The following is a 23,446-nucleotide window of genomic DNA, read 5'->3' on the forward strand; positions in this document are numbered from 1 at the left end:
TCTGGTGCATCGCCCCCCTCCTGTGGTTTCTGGCGGGCGCTGATTGGGCCGTGCGGGAGCGCCCCTCCCCGGCTGGGCCGCGGTCGGTGCCGGGCAGGCAGAGGGTCGGCGCCGCCATCGCCATGGGCACCCGCGACGACGAGTACGACTATCTGTTCAAAGGTACGTGCTCAACAGGGGCACGGCCGCCGCACCGCGCCGGTCTCGGCCGGGACCAGCGGGCCGCGCGGGCCCGGGGCGTCCGCCGCGGCCTTGGTGCGCGGGGCGGCCTTGTGGGCCCCCGGCCTGGTCTGGAGCCGGGGCAGCGGCGGGAGAGCTGCAAGGGCCTGGCCGCTCTGTCCCGTCCCGGTTGGCGTGGGCTGTGCGCCAGCAGCTGGGCGGCTGCGATCCCCGGGGGCGACCGGAGCCACGGCGGGGAAAGGGCGGGCCCTGGCCGGGGCTGTGCCCGGCGGTGCCTGTGGTTGTCTGGAGATCGCCCGGTGTCGAGTCGGAACTGCAAAACCGTAAGCTTTGGTGGAGGCTCCTTCGCAGGTCCCCGCTGAGCGCCGGTACTGGGAGCCTGGGACCGTAGGGGTGTTAACTGGTTGTGCTGATGGGTGTTTGCCGCGCCTGCCCTGCCCCTTCCTCTGGCATGTCGGGTTGTCCAGGGCTGTTGTGAGGGCTCGGTGCTGCTCCTCCTGCGCTGGCTCTGGGGGCAGCCGGAGGATGTCATCCTGTGGGATGTCTTCGGGGTTCTGTCCCGTGGGATGTTTCCCCAGGCCGGCCTCCTGCCTGTCCAGAGGCTCAAGCTGACCAGTTTCCTGGAGCATCCTACAGCTCTGCCTGTGAGACCCGAGGAGCAGTGCAGGTGGGTGTAGCACCCTCATCTTTGGTTTCACAGCCTGTTTTTGCACTAGATCTACTGTTGGTAGGGTGGCTGAAACCTGATTTCCATCCCAAGAGTTCACTCTTGAGAAGGGCAGTGCTGTCAGTGCGGTCTGTGAGGGTTCTGGGGGTCACTTGCTGCTGTGACAGTTTCCCAGGCGTTCGATGCCTTGTTGCTTACAAGGGCAGCAGTGATGCTGAACTTGTGGAGCAAAGAAAATAAGAGTTACTCATCTGTGGGAAATATTTTATAAATGTATTTGCCTCTTTGCTTTATTTGTTTTATAGTGAGTTGAATCTTGAAGACAATGGGGGAAAAAAAGCCTTTCTTCTCTTCCTGTAAAGCAGACAACCAGCCTGTAAAAATATACTAAACTGTCTGAGACTAAAGTACTTTCCTTCTGAAGTCTGTTTCCCAGGTATTTTAATAGCTAGGAACTTGAAAGCCTAAAAATTGTACTTATTTTTTTTCTTTCTCTGAATAGTCAGTTAGCTAGGAAGAAGGCATTCGTGTTTTAAAAATACTTGCTTTGAAATGCATTTTTAATGTTATTTTGGAATGAGACTCAACCTAAAGCCATTTTGTCAAGATTTGTGCTGTGGTGATCCTGGCACACTTTGTAGCGCTTAATAAAAAAATGGGTGAGACAATTGTCCTTTTTTGTGCATCTTTTGGGAGGGGTCATTGTGTGGATTTCTTAAAATAAAAAAAAAAAAAAGGTAGATAGAGAAGGGTTTTCTTTGTAAGTTTGATTATTTATCTTTTCCTACTTCTGAGGCTTTTTGGGACTAGACAAAAAATAATATAAATTGGACCAAGTAGGTTGAGGGCTCTGCTGTGGGATCATCTCTTTCCTTTTCTTTTTACCTCCTTCAGTAAGTGGAATTAAACCTCAAGGACAGTTGCCATAATGATATCCAGGACTTTGGTTGTTTTGTGGTTTAGCCCCTTCTTAGCTACTTAGATGACTGTTGAACTCTGTTCTGTCAGTCTGTGTAGTAAGAAGTCAGAGGTAGAAATAATGATGTAGAAGGATCTTAGTCTGGGAAGGTTTATTTTTATTAAATTTAAGGCTTGACTGTTTCCCCTGCCACCTATTTCCAAAGGACAGCATGTGGCAGGCAATGACTAACTTAAGGTTTGGGAGCAGTCTGGGATTGTGAGTGATTATAGTCAGATCTGCTCTGCTGAACTAGTGCTTCTTTGTTCCCAATTTCTCTCTTTTTCTGTGTGCAACCCAACAGAACTGCTTATTTTATTGATCACAACAAAATATTACTCTTTACCAAAGTGCCTAAACCAGCCTTTGGGGGAAGGAGCCAAACTGTGTGTGCAGGGCTGTGTGGGATAGTGAGGCTGCGAAGAGCTTGTGGCTGTGCTCAGTGATGTGACCCAAGTGAAGCCACCAGTTCTGGCCTCTATTCCCAGCTAGTTTTGTAGCAGGGATGGTGAAAAAGCAGGGACTTTTCAGGATGTGTTTTGAGTGCATTGATTTGGAATTGAATTTGTGATCTTCGAAGAGCCGTTAAAAATGTTGGAAGTCTTGTACCTATTAAATGTGATCTGCACATTAATTTTGCTCTCAAGATGATTAGCTATTATCAGTGTTTATTTTAAAAATTAAATCTGAGGTTGTGCAGATGTGTGCTGGCTCATGAAAAAAGCTGGAAAAATCAGCCATAGGGCAAAAGAGCTTTATTTTACTTTTGTGGGAATTTAGACTGCTCTGATTAGTCTCTGCGTAGCTAAGGCTGTGGTTATTAAAAACAAATGTGTATCCTATTAGTCACCAATATCTGGCAACCTTATGTACTTCAGATTTATCACAAACTCTCATTAGATTGTCTCTGCTAGAGGGAGTCGTAATCTTCTTAACCACTCAAAAGTATATATTCTTTTTCCCAGATTAATAAATGAGTGTATTTACAATTCTCTCATAAACTTGATCTATTTATTTTCCCTTTCTTACCAGTGATGTATGGCACTGGAAGTTTCATTCTGACTTCGGCTTGTTTTGTACAAGGATCTCAATATACAGGGCAGGTGTATGGAGTGGGATTGTGCTGTAGTTCTGGATGTTGTAGACACAGGAAGTAGAGTGAGGGTGGTGACTGAGTTGATGGAGGGGTACTGTGGTGGTGATGCATAACCCACACAGTGGCAGGGGGTGCTGGAGGAGAGAGAAAATCAGGAAATACTGAAGGAGCAGGATTCAGGATATAAACAGGGCACTATGTGGGGCTTGTCTGTGTGCTTAGAGCCATCTGAAGGTGGTTATGGATTCATGTCACTTCCAGGATCAAACCAGTGCATCTTTTTTTCACCGGTGTGGCCCTTAGGGGCATTTCGAGAGTGAGTTCTTCGGTTCTGGTGCGATGTGTATAGAGAGTATTCAGACTCTTCAGCTGTCATTTGGAACTTTCTTTCCTTCTCTGTCATGACTTCTGAATTTGAACAGGCAATACTGTGTGGTGGCCTGTTAGCAAATTTAGAAACTTTCCCAAGATCTAATCACTTAGTCCAGAATGCTGAAGGTATCTTCTTGCTCAACTCCTGTAAAAAATAGGTTTGTGGCTTCTCTCTGCATCTGGGGCCCCCAGTCTTGTTATCTTTCTCCTGAAAGTGAAAATGCCCTTTTAGTGTTCAAGATTGGGTATTAATAAGAAGCACATGGAAACTCTAGGAATGCTCTTTATTGAATTGGGATCTGGTTGCCTTCCTTTAACTTATGAAAAATGCTCTCCTAGAAGCTCTGCTGGAATGTGGGACAGCATGGTGAGGGGAGGCTGTGAATAACAAGCCAAAGGAGTGCAGGACCCCTGGAATTTTCTTCCAGTGACAGATGGAGTTAATGACCTGAGAGCCATTTGCATGGTTTATGCCCCAAATTGATACTTTTAAAATGCCAGAGCCTGGGAGATGGCTAGAACATGGAAAGGCTGTGCTTTATCCAGCTGCAAAATAATGGGAAGATATCTGCCTTCAGAAACAGTTGGAAGCCTCAGGGGTCTTCCAATCTGGTCTAGCTTGTGTGGTGGATATTCTTACTTTTGGTTATGGCCAGGGCTTTGCTGTAGGATAGAGCCTACTCCAGCCAGCAGATCCCTGTGCAGGATGGGTGATCTCTGCCTGTTCTTGGAAGGTCCCATGGAATTAGTGATGAAAAACTGTTTATCTGGAAAATAAAGCTAACAAAATCCTAGAGTTAGAATTCGGAATAAAATCTTTTTTTATCTATCTGTTCTCATACCCTAAAAAGTGGTTTAGGCTGTTTGCCAGGGAAGGCAGAACACTGTGAGGAGCTGGTTTAAGTTCTCCCAGGTGGGGAGTTGTGGGGCCTTGCCACGGTGTGCTGGCTGACTGTTCCTGCCTGTGTTGTGTTTTGCCTGTTCAGCTGTGCCAGCACAATTGTCTGTCTGTGCTCTTAGGCAGATGAGCTGCACAGGGGTTCTCTAGCATTTCAACAATGCCCTTGTGCAGCTCGGGAGCTGTCGCAGCAGAGAGCCGGGGTCCTGCACCAGCCTGGGAATATGGGTTGGCAGCGAGCTGGAGCAGGTTACTGCCAGAGCTCCATCCTCAATGGCCTGAGCAGAGAAAAGCTGTAGCACCACTAAAAGACTAGTATGATCCTTGGCCCCGGGAAAACACTGGTGAGCTCATTCTGGAAGTGTGCAATGAGAAGGTTTTTCTGTACTTGCTGAGGGGAAATTGGGAATGTTTTTTGCCCATGTCTGCTTTTCTGTAGGAAAACCAGACCATATGAATGAGGAAGATCAGCAAATCTGTACTTAGAACTGGAGTAGGAAATATTCCCAAGGTTAAAGAAGCTCACAGAGGCTAGCTGCCTTTCTTCCTTTTGCTTGAGCCAGGACACTTGAATTCCAAAGGGTATGTGATAAGAGTGTTTGTGAGAGGAAAGGATCTTGGCTCCACTGTTTCAACTGTATTTCTCTCAGTTGTTTCTTGCTCTCATCTATAAGCAAAAAAGTAGAGGGAACCTCCTGCCACAAGATGTGCCTTTGTTTTCACAATTCCTTTCAGAAAAGCTGGGTTTTGTGTGCTGAAGATCTCTCTGCACTTACATTTTTCTGTTATCATGGCAACACCCTGTGTGGAGGCAGAGGTTTCTAGCTCATCTTTTACTTCTCATGCCGTCAACTACAACTTGTTTTGCTTGATGAAGTTCTGCTTTGCTTTGTATCTTTTTTGTAGTACCAAATGTCTCCTGTTTTTCCCTTTTTGTGGTGAACATATTAATTAAATTATTGAAATAAAACACCTATATGACTCCAAAAGGGACTGCAAATAATTGTTAACTTACCATGTTTTTTGTTTTTTAATAAAAATAGAGTACACTTACATTGTAAAAAGGCTTCTGTTGGACAGGCAGGTGGCCTGTTGCCATGTTCTTGCCTGTAATTCTTAAAATGTGGGTTGCAGCCTTCCTGTGCCAAAGGTTGAGTGTGTGAGGGGCATGTCTTACCTCTGCCTGCTGCAGTGCTTGGGGCTTCCAAAGCACTGTTTCACTTTGGAGTCACTGTAGCAATTTCTCATTTTCACCTCTGAGGACCAGGCAGCTACTCACCACAAAACAGCCCGGGGCTCTTCTGGGGCTGGAGAAGCAAGGTGTGCATAGTAAAGACTGCGGTGTTGTCTCTGTTTTCTCTCCTGTGTTATCTGACTGCATTTCTGATGGATGCCTGCCAGGCCACATTGCAGTGTGGAGTCAGTGCTGGTATGAGAAATTAATTGTGAAAATGATGTCTCTCCTTTCAGTTGTGTTGATTGGAGACTCTGGAGTTGGGAAAAGTAATCTTCTGTCACGTTTCACACGCAATGAGTTCAATCTGGAAAGTAAGAGCACCATTGGGGTGGAATTTGCCACCAGGAGCATCCAGGTGGATGGGAAGACGATAAAAGCCCAGATCTGGGATACTGCAGGCCAAGAGCGATACCGCGCCATTACCTCAGCGTGAGTACTCTGTCTTTGCTCAACAGAATTCTAGCGGAGATGCTGCAGATAAATGTATGGGTAGAGAGTGAAACATATTTGGCACACATGACAAAGTCATTGTGACAGACTTCAGTGTGGATCCAAGTCATAAGATAGCAAATACTTTTGTGTTCCCTTGATTAATACAATGAAAGTACTTTTTAGATTTTCATGTTACTGTTACAGAAACAAATGACAGCTTAAATCAAAACTGTGGGAAATTCTGTTTGAGTTTTGGGATTTAGTTTTTTGTCGGTGCTGAATGTGCTGCATTCATTATGTGGAGTGAGTGTCATTTCAGATGGAAGCTGGATACTGTTAGTATCAAGTTTTGGTCTAGGTATGGTGGCTTACTGTAACACCCATGGCTTCTGGTCTCAACTGCCTCCTCAGTCCTGAGATTGAAGGTATTTTTAGGAAAACCTGCAGCCACTAAGTCCCTTGAAATCGCAATGACTTTGAATTAGTCACAGCCCTGAAAACTAGGTCCATGAGCGCAGACATTGAATAGCCAGGAAGTAGGAAGGCAACAATGATAGTCCTGGCTGCGCAACTTTAGGCACAATCCCTGGAGGTGAGAAGTTTTTTCACCTATGGCACCTTGTTAATCCACAGAGTGGTTTGAGGTGTACCTGTTTCTGTGCTGGCAAAAGTATCCTGCAGAGGACAAAAAGCAAATCCTTTGGTCAGACCTGGTTCTCCAGAGCATTTTCTGATCAGTGAGTTGATTTTTTGTTATGTTACAGATGTGCATCAGTTTTTAAAGGTAAAAACATGTTTCTGAGTCATGCACAGATTGAGCCATTAAACTTAAGGTAAGGGGAATTTTGTCAAAATGGGAGAAAACCAGGAGGCCCTGAAGCCCAAAGGGAGCAGTCTATAGGGAAAGGGATGCAGAAGCTGATGTAAGTGACAATTTCAAATTGCCTATTTTCTGGAACTGTTAGTGTGATTTTCAGAATTTTTTTTGTGACCCTTGCTCTTGCTGTAAAATCTGCTAGTCTAGTCTGGGTCAACAGCAACAGGTTTTACTGCTGGGAGCTAATGCAGCTGCAGTCCTGTGATCCTGCCTCTCCTTTGTGCTGGCACTAACTGCTGCTCGACACATCACTCAGCCAGTTCAGCCTGCTCGGCCAGCAGAATGCCAAACATCAGGGAAAAGACAATGATTTCTGCTGAACTTGGTGCCCTGACTCAGTTCAACAACACGTCAGACAGGTGCTAGCAGAACTGAGGAAAAATGGTAGGATTGTGTGGAAGAGAGATATGGATGTTATAGGATTGCTGATACAGATTGGCTCGTGCTGAGCTGAGCCCTTGGCTTGTGTTGAAATGGGCCCAAACCGGTGCTGAGGAGGCAAAACCTGTTCCTGGATTAGAGGTTGGTAGATAGTGACAATATAGTCCAGAGTCCCCTCTTTAATTTGTAGGAGGGACAGGAGATATTTGAAGGATCAGGAACAAATACTGACATTTTATTAAGGGCTGTTTTCCTAGTAGAAAGTTAGGTTGTCAGAAACCTCCCAGCTGTACCAATTCTGCAATGCTGAGTTTTCCTATACACAGCTGGAGCAGACAGGACATTTTCAGTCCTGGTTTCTGGAGGCTCTCCAGCATTTTGGTACACACACTGGATTTTTTTAGAAATGCTATTAGAAAAAAACCCCTGCATTTGGAACTTGGTCTTAGGCTTCAAAACCACTCCAACAACAGTATCTGCATCAGCACAACTTTTTCTGAAGGGAGGGCATTAAAGAAGAGCTAGATGGCCTGTTTGCTGGTGTGGCTGGGACAGCGCTCTCGCTGAAGGGCTGTGCCTCATGCTTTCAGATACTACCGTGGTGCTGTTGGGGCTCTGCTTGTCTATGACATTGCCAAACACCTCACCTACGAGAACGTGGAGCGCTGGCTGAAGGAGCTGCGAGACCACGCCGACAACAACATTGTGATCATGCTCGTGGGCAACAAGAGCGACCTGCGCCACCTCCGGGCTGTGCCCACCGACGAGGCCAGGGCCTTCGCAGGTTTGGGCAGGGGCCAGGGGATGGTGCCTGCTGTGATCACACCGTTTTGTCCAGGGCTCAACTCCCACCTCAAGTTTTAGTTTGAACCCTAAAAAAGACATTTAAGGCATTTTGTTGTTTTTTGGTTTTTTATATTGAAATATTTTGACTTATTAACTAGCATTTGTGGCTGGTTTAGTTTTTTTGGAGAATTTTCTTTGCCATTTTTAGTTTGCAGTTTTCTCTTGGTTTTTTACATCTAGTGGTAGTACATGTTTTTGAAACACTGTCCTTGAGCTGCCTGATAGCTGAAGAAAAACACTTCTTCTAACAAGGCTAGAAACAGTAAGCAATATTTAGAAGAGAAAACATCACCAAAAAAAATCTCAGTATAAAATGTCCATACTTCCTTCCTAGAGACCTGCTTCTGCTGAGTAGATATCAGTGTGGGCAGCTACAAATGAATGCTGAACCTTCTTTTAGATGGGGTGGTTGCTGCTCTAGGGCACTGATTCATGTATTAGTGTCATCTAGTCTCACTTAAATGCAGTGATCATCAGGTTTGAGAATTATCATTTGTTGGGAGAAGTCGAGTTATGTAAGATGCTGCCACGGCATTCCTTCTTCCTTCCTTACCTGAGCACTGGCCAGATATTCTTTTGTCCTGAAAGGCCTGGGGACATTCAGCTTTTGTGTGGCTGTCAAGCTTGGAGGTGGAATGTAAACGTACAACTTTTAAAATATCTCTAGAAATACTACCAAGGGTTGCTTATACACACTTTCTGAAGTTTGCTGGTAAGCAATTACCCTGAGGGTAACAAAGCTGCTTTAAATTTTCAGATGGAGAAGTGACATTTATGTAAAAGAAGGAAAACAAGTTGGTGGGTGGCCCAGATAGTCTATTACTTTGGTCACTTAGTTCAGCTTCTTACTTTTTAACCCTGGACTAAGGCTGTTTTAATCCTAAGGCTGTTTTAAATTGCTAGTGATGGTCTAATTGTTGCTGTTTAAGCTCCATTACTGAAATTTGCCTGTTCCTGGGCAGGTGATACAGAACCATTCTAGGTATGATATTTGAGTGGTAATCACTTTCTTTTTTAATAATAATAAAAAAAATTGCATTATAAGAGGGAAGAAGAAAATAGACTGTTTCGGGGGTCACTGTTATTTGGAAGTGGGGTCTGATTAGGAAAGTATAGGTCTGTTCATCTTCTTGGGGTTGCAGAGGAGAATTGTGTCTCTGTAGCAGCTGATGTGCTTTTGCTGGGGCTCTTGCTCAAGGTACCTCTGGGTGTGATCTGTAGCCAGAAGAGATTGGTATTTTGTGTTGCTTGACTGAGCAAGGGCTGCAGTGGGGAAAATGTTCTTGCACTTTGGGCAAAGGAAATGAACTCCAGCACCAAGGTGTTCCTTGTGCAACAAGGAAAAGAAAAAAAAATTACTGTGTCCTGGCTGGTTTGGCCTAAAATGAAAGTTAAAAAAACTCAAAGTAAATGGGAAATAAAGTGTTATTAAAATTTTTAACTGAACCACTTCTTATTTATTACAGAAAAAAATAACTTATCTTTTATTGAAACATCTGCTCTGGACTCTACAAATGTAGAAGAAGCCTTTAAGAACATCCTTACAGGTATGGTTTGTTATGGATTCTGAGAAGCAGCTGAGGTGGTGGATCTTCTTAATGGGCACATTTTCTAGTTTTCTGGAATGTTTTGGACATGAGTGGTGGAAACAATGGTTAGTTTGCAAGCTTTCTAATCTCACCTTTGTGTTCTGCCTCCCACCCCATACACCCCTTTCTGTCCCACGTGAGGGTTTCTGTCTCCTGGAGGTTTCTATCTCCTGATGTTCCATAAGTTCAAGCTATTGCAATAGCACTGTTGTAAAGGGACTAGTAATTGTACTTTTGTGCCTGCACAAAATCTCAGCAGTGAAGCTACAGCCATGCTGGAAGTTATATGTTGCAGTATCTTCTCTTGTACCAAAGCAGGCTGGTACCATTTTCAGACTACTGAACTCTTACTCTCAGCTGATAGCAAGGGCGGTGACTGCACCACACCAACAGCATCTTCTGCAGAGAAGGACCTTGGGATTCTGAAGGATATCAAGTTGACAGTGAGCCATGGGCAGGGACACCTCCCACTATCCCAGGCTGCTCCAAGCCTTGTCCACTGGCCTTGGATACTTCCAGGGATCCAGGGGCAGCCACAGCTGCTCTGGGCAACCTGTGCCAGGGCCTCACCACCCTCACAGCCAAGAATTTCTTCCCACTATCCCATCTAACCCTGCCCTCTGGCAGTAGGAAGCCATTCCCTCTTGTTCTGTACCTCCAGGCCCTTGTCCAAAGTCCCTCTCCAGCTCTCTGGGGGGAATGTGGATGTTGGTAGTCTGCATTAAGGTCTCCCTAGAGCCTTTTCTTCTCTAGACTGAGCAATCCCAACTCTGACTCCAAGGTGCCCAAGAAGAGGAAATAAAGGGTAGCCAAGCTGCCTGTATAGGTAAAAGCCTGACAGATGAGGAATGGGTTGTATTTGGTGCCCAGCAGATCTGTGTTATTAGAGAGCCACTAGTGAAGCTTCTGGAGTGTGGGGCAGAGATGACTGCCCAGAGCTGGAGCTGGGCTGGTCTTGCACTATGTAGAAGATTTGTGGCCGATCTGGGACATTTGGCTGGATTTGAGGCAGCTTCCCTGGCACTTTGAGACAGTATTTTTTATTTTAGTGTTCTGAGAGTAGTTCAGTGATCACCATCCATCCTGTCTTCCCTTGCAGTGTTGTCCTGAGACGGACCTTGGTTAGGGATGCTGGCCTGAGGCCACTCTAGGAGAGCTACAGTGCTGTAACAACTCAAGCTGAGGTCAGGCCCAGGCAAACTGAACTCAAACCCCTCTGTGTTCCAGCACCCTGGGCTCCCAGAAGTGTTGAGATGGTCTGGTCAGATAGCATAGGCACATGGATAATAAGACTGAGAAGTCCTGAAAAGGCTGTTCCTAAAGTGATTATACCTGGGGGAGAATCATCCTTCTAAGAGAGAAGGAACCTAGGAAAATGTGCTCTGTAGAGTAGTGAGTTGGGAACCACCACAGGGGACTTGGTGGAGGGAAGAGAGTGAGAACAGCAGGACAGGAATTTCCTTACTGGCCAATTCTTTGAGGAATCACTAACGACTGGAAGAAAAAAACAAACCACAAAACACCCCAAAGAGAAAGAGATGCTACCCCAAAGCAAAGGGTGCTTGGCAACCACTCTATAAACAGCTGAAATTCAAATACAGTACTGAGGAGAAAAGAAAAAGGTGTGACAGCCTCTGAACAATCCTCCTCCTCCCTTTAGCAAAGATCTGTAGGTAGCCAGTGGCAACAAGATTGGCCTTGAGTTAAAGATTTCCATTTTAAACAACATAAATATGTGCAGATTCTTAAAAAAAAAAAACCAAACCAAACAACCCAACCCCTCTCCCCCCCCCAAAAAAAAAACCTAACCCATAAAACCACCAAAGAAACCTAACCAAAAATCCTCGTAAAGAAGCCCTGCACAGTCCTCTGTGGTTTTTATTCCTTACTAAAGGCTTTGGGTGTTGCTGTTTTGGGGTTGTGGCTGTATGTAGGTGACCATAATATTTACCACAGACTTCCAGGGAAGTACTTGCCCTTTTCCTGTTTCACAATGGAGGGAAGTTGGAACAAGGGCTTATAGTCAGTGAAATAACATAACTTAAAAACTTTTCCACTTACAAGACTTCTGCTAAGTATGCAGTTGAAACAGTTTGTTTGTGAAAGCTTTTAAGTTGGCAGTCTGTCTTCAGTGGTTACAGCTTTGTGGATCTATGTGCTTTCAAGCATTAAGTTAGTTTGAGTCAAATAAATTCATTTGGAGAAGTCTGGGGCTTTATGGACCCATGCAGCTTTTACTGTCATAGTTAGGAAAACTGATGTGTTGCAGAGAGGAGCATTGCTGTTACTTGGTGGTAGCAGGTTGCTGGGAGTGGAGGTGACCATGGGGTAACTTGTTGCTGCTGTGAAGGTTTCCCAGCATCCTGGTGATTGGTGTTTCTAGAGTATGCTGCCCACTTTTTTTTTAATCACAAAGGCAATGATTCCCTGATTTAGAAATGAGCATTCTTGCTCCTTTCCCATTTAAAAACCCTTTTAATAATCCCCATTTTCATGGAGTCATTGAAAAAGAACGGGATAGGAAGTGCTGTTGCAGAAGGCAGTGAGGACTCTTGTCTTAATAACTTTTCCAGGCAGAGCTGATGTATTCATTCCAGAACCGGAATGCCAGCCAGATGTTACACGCCACATCTGATTAGCCTAGATTCCCTTTCAGAGCCCTCAAGTTAAAATCTTCTCCTTCTTGGGTTCTGGCACGTTCTTACCATGTGCTCTCCTTGCAGAAATCTACCGCATCGTGTCGCAGAAACAAATTGCGGACCGGTCTGCGCACGATGAGTCTCCTGGCAACAACGTCGTTGATATCAGTGTCCCGCCAACCACTGACGGACAGAAATCCAACAAACTCCAGTGCTGTCAGAACCTGTGACCTTCTCTAGATGACTCTTGTGCCCTCCACTTTGTCTGTGCTTCATTTAGAAACTTGTGTGCACTTCCTGTCTCCTGTGATTCAGTGACTCCCTCCTCCCTCCTTTATTCCATTCCCAAATCTCCCCTCTCATATTAGAGCTTTAATTGTAGGGCTAACATCCTCCTGTCTCTGAAACCCCTTCCATGTGGTGACTTCTGGGCTTGAAATGTAGTCACTGATCTGATAGACATGTTTGTGTTGGAAAAATCTGCTGCTGGATATTACCCCATGAAACACTCTTATCAAATAGACTTGTTTTGGTTTTGCTAGGGTTTTTTTCAGTTTGATTTTGTTGTTGTTATATTCTGGGAGGGGAACAATGGGACTTGACTTTACCAGTTGAAGAAAAAACTATATTTAGATGACAAGGTTTTTTCCTCCCATAGCCAGATATCTCTTTTTCTTGTGTTCCTGTAAACATGGGGGAGAAATTAAACTAGCTATCCTGCCAAATGCTCTGTTTTCTGTCCTGATGAAGTCTCACAGTGAGGATTTTAGTGGCTGCACACACATAAGAAAGCTGTTGAAAATAACATTACTTATTCTGTAATTACCCCTAAAACAGTTAGTCTGGCTGTGTAGTTAACTGTTTCCTGCTTGGGAAATCTTTCTCTATTCTTGTTTTATTTGGGAACAATGAAATATGTCTGCATTGCTTTCTCTGCCACCATGAATGCCTGTGCCGGCTTTATGAAGTGGCATAATATTTATTCATGGCTTATGTTAATCAGTTAACATTATTGTACAGTAAGTCCCAGCATATTGATTTCAGACACCTTTTGCAGCCTGTACAAGTAGGCTTCTTTTTGTACTGTAGGTCAGTGTCTGAAAGCAGGATCTGCGCTAGTTCCAGGGGTTTTTTTTTGCATGCTGCTTTTTCTCTAGATCTCTCCTGCCCCTGTCTGAGTGAGTGAGGCAATATTTTCATGTTGCATATATAGCTGCACTTGTAAGAGTTTTGGTTGTTGTAGAGAAACACAATACTTTATACATTTTGTAAAACTTCTGCAGATCCATAGTATCTGGAACTTTCTCTTCATGATCTTTCACTATTGACCTCTACTAAAATGGATAATATTAGGATTTCACATAATAATTACTAATCTGTTGTTTTCTCTACTGTTTTACTGAACTGCAGACTGTAATTCTTAAATGATTGTACTTCACTGATGTAACAGGTTTGTCATCAGCAGGGCTAACTACTCTAATTCTTCGTTGTGCTGAATGGGAAGAATGTTACCACAACTTTGTATAGTCAGTCTCTTGCTTGCTTGTGCAAATCTCTGATGGCTTTTCATCACTCACTAGCTCTTGCACACTTGTATCCCCTCCGGTATCCGCTGAATGTTCTGATGGCAAATGCTGGGTGAAATGATCTAAAGGAAGAGCTGGAAACCACCTGCTGCTCCCTGAAGGCTTGTGGTGCCATTTGCAGTGAGTTTTTGCTCTCTATTCTGAGCCTGTACCTCACTGGATGAATCCCAGCTGCATATTAGTGAGTTGATTTTTTCTTTACTGATACAAAGCAAATATGAAACTGTGAATTGTGCTTGAAGAGGAAATCTGACATTCCAGTCTCAACTGTTCTGTCTGGTTACGTAATAAAATTAAGGGCAGTTACTTCTGATGGCTTTTCTTTTATAAGATTTCCAGACCAATGCCTTTAATTTTGTACTGTACGCACTGAGAGGGCTCCAGCTCACAGCACAGGATGCACGTGGTGCCTGGCACTTTCACTCTTCAGCTTTGTTTAGAAGTTCCATTCAAGGTTCAAGTGTGCATGCTTGCAGCCTGATGCCATTGAATGAGAGTATGAATTCCTTGGTAGGCATCACAGGGCTCTGTCCTAAGGGTGTTCCAGTTCAGGAAGCACTTTCAATGCTTGGTATTTGCTTCACTAGCATTCTGTTCAGAGAAGGTGGGAACTGGGATATCTCCTTTTTGGTGGTCCAAGACCAGAACATGAAGTGCAGTCAGTGTTCAGACAGCTGGCAACGAGAGAGTGGAAAATTCTGAAATACTGAAAATATTTCATTCGAGAACAACTGGACACTAGTGGAGCTGGGCTCCTTAATTTTTGAACAAACTTTATATAAAGAAATCAGCTGGATAGCATGAGGAGGAATTGTTAAGAAGACTTATTAGTTTAGGGTGATGTATTAACATGCTTACTCTGCAAGTCCTGCTCTTAACATGAAGTTTCTAGAATCAGTCTGGCTTGGTGTAAGAAGCCAAGAAACAGTTCAGTCACTTGCTTGTCTCTTCAAATATTTTCTGTACTCTTTGGCTTTGTGGAAGGCTTTAAACTTTGTTGCAGAGTCCCAGTGAAAGGTCAGTGTCTAGGGCTTAAGTGTAGTTAAATTTATGGGTATTGAAGAGCTCTTGAATGAGTCCATTATCCAAAGCCCCCTCAGCACAAGTGGACCTTGGACCATTCTATTGTGTTGTGTGACAGAGAGGAGCCTCCTCCCCTTTGCTGGGGCACACAGGGGCAGTTGGTGTGTGCACATGTGCACCCCTGTAGCTCCTGAGAGCACTGGGAATGGGGTGGGGGTTTTCATCTGCTGTGGTCCCTCACTATGAGACAAGGCTCTTCTCCAGGCTGCTGTGCTGCTCTCCAGGCAGAGCCACAGCCCTTCTGTAGGTGTGAGGTGCTCCTGCCCAGCCTAAGCACATGGCTGTTTGCAACCATAGAAAAAGAACATTGGATCAGTTCTGCCAGGTTAGGCCATCTTCCTATGCACAGACTGTAGAAAGGGCTTGTCATCTGGGGTTCCTGGTGTCCTGATGAAGCATTGTGTGCTCCTTAGAAACTGCATCCACAACCCAGCCCACTACTGTGCTGGAATTACTGAGGGGAAGACTTGGAGGAATCCTGAGGAAGCTGGAAATGCTGAAGAGCTGTCTGACATTCAGAGAAGCTCTGCAGTAGCCCAGACTCCATAAGCATGCTTTCCTGATGTGGAAATTACAGACTACCTGTAACCTCAACTTGACTGCTTCATCCCACAGTTTTGCTGTCTGTGTGTCTCTCAGTATTACTGTCAGGAAAAAAAAGGTTACAGCTCTCTTCCATCTACCCTAAGGGATTTGAGGGCTAAGTTTGGCTTTTGTAAAATTCCTGATAACAGGAAAGCTGCCTGTGAAAAGAAGGAATGTGTGCTTTGCTTGCTTTACTTGGATGTTGAGGATGACTTTCCTTTAACTGTTGAAAACACTACAAAGCCCCGAGTACTGCCACTTGTGTCATAATACAACCATCAGCAGCTCCTGCTGTTGTCTAGAACAGCTATTTTAATGCAGAATTAGGCAGGAGTCTGTCGTGCTGCCTCTCCTCTTACTGATGGGGAGGGTGAAGGCCAAAATGCATACATAAAAGTGACTTGGTCCTGAGCACACAAAGAGCAAATTGGTAAAATAAATTCCTTGGGTAGATCAGATCAATTCAGCAAAGATTTTTTCCTGCAAAGTCAGTGCTTACAGACAGGAGAGTTAGTCTGGGATCTTCACTGGAGCCTGCACAGTACAAGGAGGTTTGGTTCCTGGAAAGTTTTAAAGCTCCATACTTGTATAAAAGTAAAAATCTAGTAGATGGGTGACTGCTTGCTACTTTGTTAAAAATATTTCAGTGTGGGCTGTGGAGGCCATCTCCTTGGGGCCAGAGATGCCCCCATTTGGGTGCTGTTCTGTGACGCCCTGCTGACCTCTTGCATGAACATAGAGCTCTTGGCTGGGTGTGGTATGGGTTGGCCTGAGCCTTGATTTGAATCGGTTACTTAACAAAAGCTGTTGGAAAATTGTACAGGAGGTATTTTTGCTCCTGGTGCTTTGATTCCCTGTGTTCTGTATTGCTCCAGAAGGTGGGGGTGGGATCTGCTTCTGGTTGAGTCTTGCTGAGGCTTGGTGATCACTTCCCTTCCAAGCAGAAGGAAGAATTTGCTTAGAGGTTCTGGACTCCATAGAAGAAAAGAAGATCCCAGTGAAGTGGCTCAGTCACCTAGGGAAGATTTTTTTCTCTGTAAAAAACTAGAACAGTGTTAAAGGTAGGGGCTTGAATTTCAGCTAAGGAAAATCAGACAACTGGAGGTTAAGACTAACTGTCCTTCAAGTAAAGCACAGTAAGTGGGGGCTGAGGGGTAGATCCTCTTTACTTGCAGACTCTTAAATGAAGCTGGTGATTTATGGAATGTTTCCATGGAATGAGTACTCCAAGGCTGCACTGTTTCAATAAATAACAGCCCTTCTTATTTTACACTGGTCAGATAATGCATGGTAGTGTTGACTATCAGGCTTTGTAGGCTATAAATAGTAGTGGGCCTTTATGCAACCCAGAAGAGAGGTTCCTTTCATTTACTTTTATTCCTGGTTCCTGTGTTAAGTGCAATTCACTTTGTAAATAAACACACCACTCGATTTTTGTGCATGGTTATGATGTATTGTGGATATAAAGATTGCCAAATCATACCGTTTGCGTAAAGTTCTGTTCCAGGCACAACTGTAGAAGAAGCTGGGGGGGCTCTCGAGCCAGAGCGCGGGATGGGGCGGGGATGCGTGCCCCTGCCGGCGCCCCCGGGAGCGGCAAGACGCGCTACCCGCTGCCCCCGGGGCTTTTGCACTGCCGCAGGGTGCCGCGTTGGGCGGTGTCCCACGGTGCCCGTGCCCCTCTGTCCCGGCCGGCGCTGGGCCGACCTCTCCCAGGGCTGCGGGCGGGGGCAGTGCGGGGTCGGGCCCTGGGCTGGGGGCGGAGCAAGAGGGGAAGGGCGGGGCTCGGGGGTTAGGGCGGGGCTGATGGGGGGCGGGGCTTGCCCGCAGGGCCTCTATTGGCCGTCGGCTGTTGCCAGCGGGGTCGCGTTGCGACGCCGGCGGGTTACCCGCAGTCTATTGGACGCTCGGGAGCTGCGTTAGCGCGGTACGGGCGGGGATTGGAGGGTGGGCGCTGGGGGGTGGGGCCCGGCGGCCGCCGCAGCCGGCGCTGGGGCGGCGCGCGCCGCGCTGAGGGGCCGCGGGCGCTGGGAGCACAGGTACGGGACGGGGGGGGCGGCCGGGCCGACCCCACGCCCCGCGCCGCGCCCACCGCCCCGGGCAGCGCTCCGGCGCGGGGCGGCGGCAGCGGGAGCGGCGTTCCGGCCAGGCCGGGCCGAGGCGGGCGGGCCCGGGAGCCCTGACAGCCCTCCCGGTGGCCCCGGTGTGCGGCGCCGCTCGTGCTTGGGAGCCGGAGCCGCGCTGCAGGTCTAGGGGCCTCTCTCCCGGAGCGACTGCCGCCGCCCCCGCTGCCCGCACGGGCCCCGTGCGAGACCCTGCCGCCGGTACGGAGTGCGCCGTGTTCGCTGTGCCGGGCTCCCGCGCCTGAGCCTCGGCCCTTCCCGGCCGGGCCGGGCCGGGCTGGACTGGGCTGGGCGGGCCTGGGCCGGGCTGCCACTGTCCCCCGGGAGCGCCGGGGCTGTCTCGTACAAACATCACCGGGAACAGAAGTGCCCGAGGTTTGAAAAGCAGTATTTGTTGTTTAGATTCTTCTTCCCTGGGCATAAGCAGTGATTAGGAAAAGTTTCTTTTGCCTCTGGGCTCCCGTACCTTTTTTTTTTTTCTTCTGCCAAATTGGGAGCGTTCTGGTTCTGTTCTGCGTTTTTGCCTCCCGAGCACGCAGACACGCTGCCTCGTGTGCAGAGATTTCCCAATAGACTGAGCTCGGTGTCACAGCACAGCTGAAGAAGTTGCTGCAGTCCTGTGCTGGAGCAGCAGCTGCTTTCCTCCGTGGTGTAAGCCTAGGGTTTGTGATGGACTTTTCATAAACTGGCAATCTTTAACTTTCTGTCTAATTTAAACTCAGGTTTTTTGAGCCGATTGCGACAAGCCAGAACTGCTGGTTTGTGGGATTTATCCAAGGGACAAGCCTGTGACTCTTGTACAGGAAGGTGATTGTGACATGGGAGGTCTTTCTGTTGCAGTCTCAAACACTTGCTCTTGTTGTGTCTAGATCTGGTGGGGGGACCAGGATTACAAACCAAAGTGCCGTGCAGTGGTCTTGGAGGCTTCTGGAGTGTGCAGTTGCTTGCATGTAGTGCCCTCAGAAATGGTGCCACCAAGGCGTGGGGTGATACATCTGCATGGTGCTGCTGGACCAAGGAGAGTTCAGGCTGTTGTCCTGTTGGAGGGAGCTGTGCAGAGTTCAAATTTTGCAGGCAGGCAGGTGAGGTGTTGCATGTTGGGGATGATGATGGTGAGCTGGAAGTGTCAGGGTTATCCAAAGCAGCTCGGGCTTTTTATTCTGTTTGTTTGTATTCAGTGTTCTGTCCCTGCCCTGATGTGTGTGATGAAGATCTGTCAGTGGAGATGTGATTCTCATCCCACCTTGTGTCCTTTATTTGCTTATCCCTAAGGGACTGTTTCTGTCTCTCTCTTAACCTTCTCTATTACCAGCCCTTCATTTTCCTTGGCAGTCTCATTCTCTTGCTCGACTCTCTTTCCAACAAGCATTTATCTCTGTCTTTGCCTTCTGATGCAGTTTCTAGCACTTTCTTGACCTTTCTCCAGGTTCTCGTTGAGAATGCCTGTGATGTCACTGTGGTCAGCCAGCTGCATTGGCTGTGGCTGGTCCTGCTCGTGGGGACATAAAACCCTGCTTGGCTGCCACTCATATGTGCACAGGATAATCCCTTGAACAGCTGGACGTTAGTCTTGGCTTTCCAAAGCTAAAGTGTTTGAACACTTTTCTGCATCTCCAAAGGATTATGCAGGGGAGTGCTTGGAGGCTGGAAGTGCCCTGGTTTTTCAGGTATGTTTGAAGCTGTGATGGTGTGTCACCCATCAGAAACAGAGGCTCAATGGGAAGGGAGCTGGGATTCTAAAATCCCTTTGTCACATGCTCTGTGACAGTGAATTTAATAATTCCAGTTAAGGACAGAAGGTCTAATTCCCCCCAAGCACACACTGGGGAGCGTTGCAGGCAGCCTGCATCAGTAGGGAGGTCTAAACTGCCAAGAGCAGAGCAGGCGGTACAGGGAATGGCCAAGTGCAAACCTAATATGTAGTTCATGGTCACTCCATACCAGCTATATAGCTGGGGGTGTCTGTGTGTGGTTAGCTGATCAGCACCACTGCCTAAGTGGAAATAGAAAATAGCATCGTAACTAATGCTCCTTGTTTTGGATGTGTTTGCTCTTTTTTGCTGTGGATTGCACAGAGGCTGCGAGGTGAGGTCATGCTGTGCTGGACGCCAAGAGGCCCATGCAGATGAGCAGAGCTACAGTGTACTGACTCTGAGCAGCTTCCCACACAGTTCGTGCCTTCATGGATGCTGGCAGAGGGCCTTTCCTCTTCTAGCTGATTGATACTGGGCCTGCATTGAGCAAGTGTAGCACACCATGTTTCCCTGGGAGGAAGTAAGCACTGTTTTCTTCAAACAGCATGACCAAAATCAAGTGAAAATGCATCCATGGCAAGCTGAGCCTGGGAATGGGCTCTGAGACTCTCTGAGTCTGAGGGACCATTGCAAGTCCTCAGGATTGGACTTCGTAGTAGTTCTGCAGGTAGAGGCGCAAAAAAAAAAAGGGCATTTGGGGACTTGTTTCACTATGGTTTAAAATATCCTTGTTTTTTCACACTAAGAACACAGAAGCTTTTCTTAGAAAATGAAGGGAGGAATCCAGCATTGTGAACTACAAACTACATGATGAGCTTATTTTTTTCTCTGCTTGCCTTTGACTTAGCTTTGGATATTTGGAGATTTCAGAGTTTCTCTTTCCAAACTAGTTTTTTTTTCTCTTCTAGACTGAAGTTTGAGCTGGTGTGTCTCGTCTCTCTCCCAGTCTAATTTACTCTGGTTAACTTATACTTCTGTCTGGTCTTAACTCCAGCCTTTCCCACAATAGAGAAGTGGTCTCAGTTACTGACTCTTGTCCTCTTGGAAGCATTCTGGGCCTGTCTCAGTGAGTGACACCTGGGCACACAAACCATGAGGTAAACTAAGCCCTGGGACTCTTTCCTGTGAAGGAAATGAGCACAGCACTGAGCCAGGGTAGGCAAGTGGGTCTCCATGAAGTCTGTACGTCAGCTTTCTCGGGTGGTAAAGTGACGCATTAATCTGTGCTGGGGCTTATCAAGTGTGCCTTATCAAATTCAAGGCTTATCAGCAAAGTTCATGTCATGCACGTAAACAGCAGGATCTCCACCTCTCTCCAGCCCTGGTCTTGTTCTCTCTCCAGCTCCAGCTGTAGCAGCTGTTCCCTGGAACCTGTGTCTGTGCTATCTTTGTTGTAAGTAGACCAGCTGAGCTGTAACTCATTGCAGCAGCAATGCAGCTCAGCTGGGAGATGGGGTTCCCCACTGCAGCTGGTTTGGGAGAGCTTCTGGTGGCTCATCTTGCTGGGTGAAAGCAGGGAAGTCACTACTGAGTGTCTCAGGGTCTTATGTACCTTTCCTGGGGGTGGGATGTGCCTCTCCTGCTGTGCAGTTACAGCCTGTGAGAGCCTTAAGCACTGAAGGTAAAGTGCAGAATGACAAAATCCTGAAAGCAGGGACTGCTGGCATTTCCTGAGGCAGGGACTGAACCCTGTGCATCCTCCAGTGAAGGTAGCAGCCCAGCAGGAGCTGTATTGACCTGCAGCTCTTCCTATCCATCTGCCTTGCAAATACCTTTCCTGCCCCAGGCTCTCTAGAACAATGTTACAGTTTGGAATCTGTCATTTGCCCCTATTTCAATTAGATAGGCATCTGTAAGTTTTATTCTAGATTTTATGTAGCAATTCTAACTAAACTTTTCAATTCCTGATAGAACCTGAGATGACTGTGTGTGGTTAACCTCAAGGACAGAAGTGCTGTAAGTGCTGTTGCAGTTTTAATCAGTTGTCACAAAATTAGTGATCAAAGCTGAAGGAAACGTTCTCCTCAGTTCCTAAAAAGAGGAAACAAGAGACAGGGAGCAGCACTGGCTCAGGAAATAAAAGTACAAACAAATCAAACTTATCTTCTAAAGCACTTTTCTGCAAACAGGAGAATGCACCAAGCTCATGTAGTCTTGGCTTGAACAGGGATTTCTTTGTTTGAAGCTTTGAGAGCTTTAGTTCTGTTTCAGCTGAAAGCTTTTGGGGGTTAGATTTGAGAGTGGTGGGAGGGGAAAGGTAAACTTAATTCTGGACTGTTTTTAATTTATTTCCTCCCAGTTTTCCTTGTACTTCCCTGCAGACAAATCAGACAAGGCCTGTGTCCAGAAGAACTAGAAATGCAGCCTAAGCAAAATATTACAAACTGAACTGAGAGAGTTTTGCAGCACAGATACCAATTACGAAGTTTCACTTGAGGATTGAGGAGGGAATCTGTAGCACTAAGGAGTGGGCAGAAGGGAGGCACTGGTGCCATTGCCTGGAATCTGTGACTCCTCTCTGGCTGACCATGGCGATGCTCTCAGTAGGTGTCTGCTCTGGAGCTCTCCAGAGCGGAGTGGTGAGTCACAGGCTGCCTGTGGCGGTGCCTTTGCTGGAAAGCTCTTTGGAAGCTGAACGTTCTGAAGACATTTGTGATATGTCTAGGTTGAAAAATATAAATAGTGAAGTTAAATTCCAGATCAAATGTCTCCTGGGAGCTGAGTGTGCTGCCTAACTTCGTGCAGTGGTTGCGCACCGGCCATGCTGCTCTGAGCATTGGGGCAGGCAGGGCTGCGGCAGGCTTTGCTGGTGGTTTGTTCCAGCTTACTTCATCTCCAAGCAGAGTGCTGTTATTTGTACAGCAGTGTAAATGATGCTTTATAAACCAAAAAGGAAAACACTGGGGAGAATGCAAGTTCTTTTGGACCTGGGCTTCCCAATCCTGAAAGAAAGTGTTGCATCCTCCTGAGTCCTGCCCTTTGAGGGACTGACCAGTTCTGTGGTGTGTGGGCACTGCACTCTTGATCTGGTGCATGTGTTACTGCTACACTAAAATTTGGTTTCCTGAGGTATTACACACAGCTGGAAAATCCATTTGTTCTGAACAAACTGCAACTGCCTGGCAAGTGACTGTGCAGGACTTGGGAGCACTTGAGCTTTGACCGTGCTGCAGAGGCTGCCTCTGTTTAAAGAGGAGCTTGCTGAAGCAGTAGAGCTGGGAAGCAGAAGTGTCTGCTTCTGGTGTTTTGTAAAGCATGTGGGTGCAGAGAGATGTGAGAGGCCACACAGCTAAGGTCCCTTCAGCAGGGCTGGGCTGTGCTTGTGTCTGGTGGGCTGGCTGTTGTCCCCAGTGATGGACAGCATTCTGCAAGAATTGTTTTGTAGGCATGAGAATATATTTTTTCCACCCTGGTTCATGGTTTCAGTTTCCAGTCTTTCTAATGCATCTTTCTTTCCCTGGAAAGAGTGATTAAATGCAGAGGGAGGTGGGTGCAGAGTCTCTGCAGTTGCATTATGTAGTGAGTTGTGCTGCTGTTGATCTTTAAAAGCTGATGTTTTTTGAATCCTCAGAGGAGTCACAGGTGTTCCTCATGCCCCAGCTGGTTTTTGGTTGTTCCCTTATGAAACTTGTTATTAAAATGACTGAATTTTGATTGGAGATACCCTCTGCAAAGAATTTTCTTCTAATGTTGCAATTAGTTTTTCCAGATGTTGGTAATTAAAGTGCAGTTAACTTTCCTTTCATACAGCCTTGTGTCAGATAGCAAGTCTCAAAAGAGCTGAAAATACTTTGTTCATTTTGGCATTCCAGCTGTAGCATACCACCTAATTGTTTCCAAGCACAGCAAGAAAAAAATCGTCCTTTAGGCTTCTTCTTTTTATACTGATTTTTTTTCTCAACATCTAAGCTTGAACCTTTTGCTTCTTTTTGAATATTGAGTAATTTTATTAGGCAATGAGGAAAACTTGTTTGAAAAACAGTGGGTGAACAACATGACAGGGTACCCTGAAATGAAGGCAGCTCTGCTGTGTCACAGTTCTGCTGTGTCCACATGAGATCCATGCCTTTGGCCGTGTTTAAAAGTTGGGGTTCTCACCTGCTGGGAGCCCTGCCAAGATCCACAGGAGCTGTGCCTCAGGAG

General features: G+C 46.5%; 2 protein-coding genes across 6 annotated transcripts in view; both read left to right on the forward strand.

Moving 5' to 3' along the window:
- The first annotated feature begins 10 nt into the window (after positions 1–10).
- On the forward strand, positions 11–16,908 carry RAB11B (RAB11B, member RAS oncogene family). The gene is made up of 5 exons (XM_030231382.2): positions 11–162; positions 5,642–5,837; positions 7,689–7,882; positions 9,411–9,491; positions 12,257–16,908. The coding sequence occupies exons 1-5, from the start codon at positions 123–125 to the stop codon at positions 12,400–12,402; spliced, it is 657 nt and encodes a 218-aa protein (XP_030087242.1). The 5' UTR covers positions 11–122; the 3' UTR covers positions 12,403–16,908.
- A 319-nt stretch (positions 16,909–17,227) lies between these two features.
- MARCHF2 (membrane associated ring-CH-type finger 2) overlaps positions 17,228–23,446 on the forward strand; it is a 34,041-nt gene continuing 27,822 nt past the window's right edge. Inside the window, exon 1 of one of the 5 annotated variants that reach the window (XM_030231434.2) lies at positions 17,228–17,353. The gene's annotated coding sequence lies outside the window, so the exon portion shown is untranslated. The other 4 variants (XM_030231433.2, XM_030231436.2, XM_050985951.1 and 1 more) reach the window with 4 other exon arrangements.

This window comes from Serinus canaria, chromosome 28 (assembly GCF_022539315.1).
Source record: "Serinus canaria isolate serCan28SL12 chromosome 28, serCan2020, whole genome shotgun sequence".
NCBI lineage: Eukaryota > Metazoa > Chordata > Aves > Passeriformes > Fringillidae > Serinus > Serinus canaria.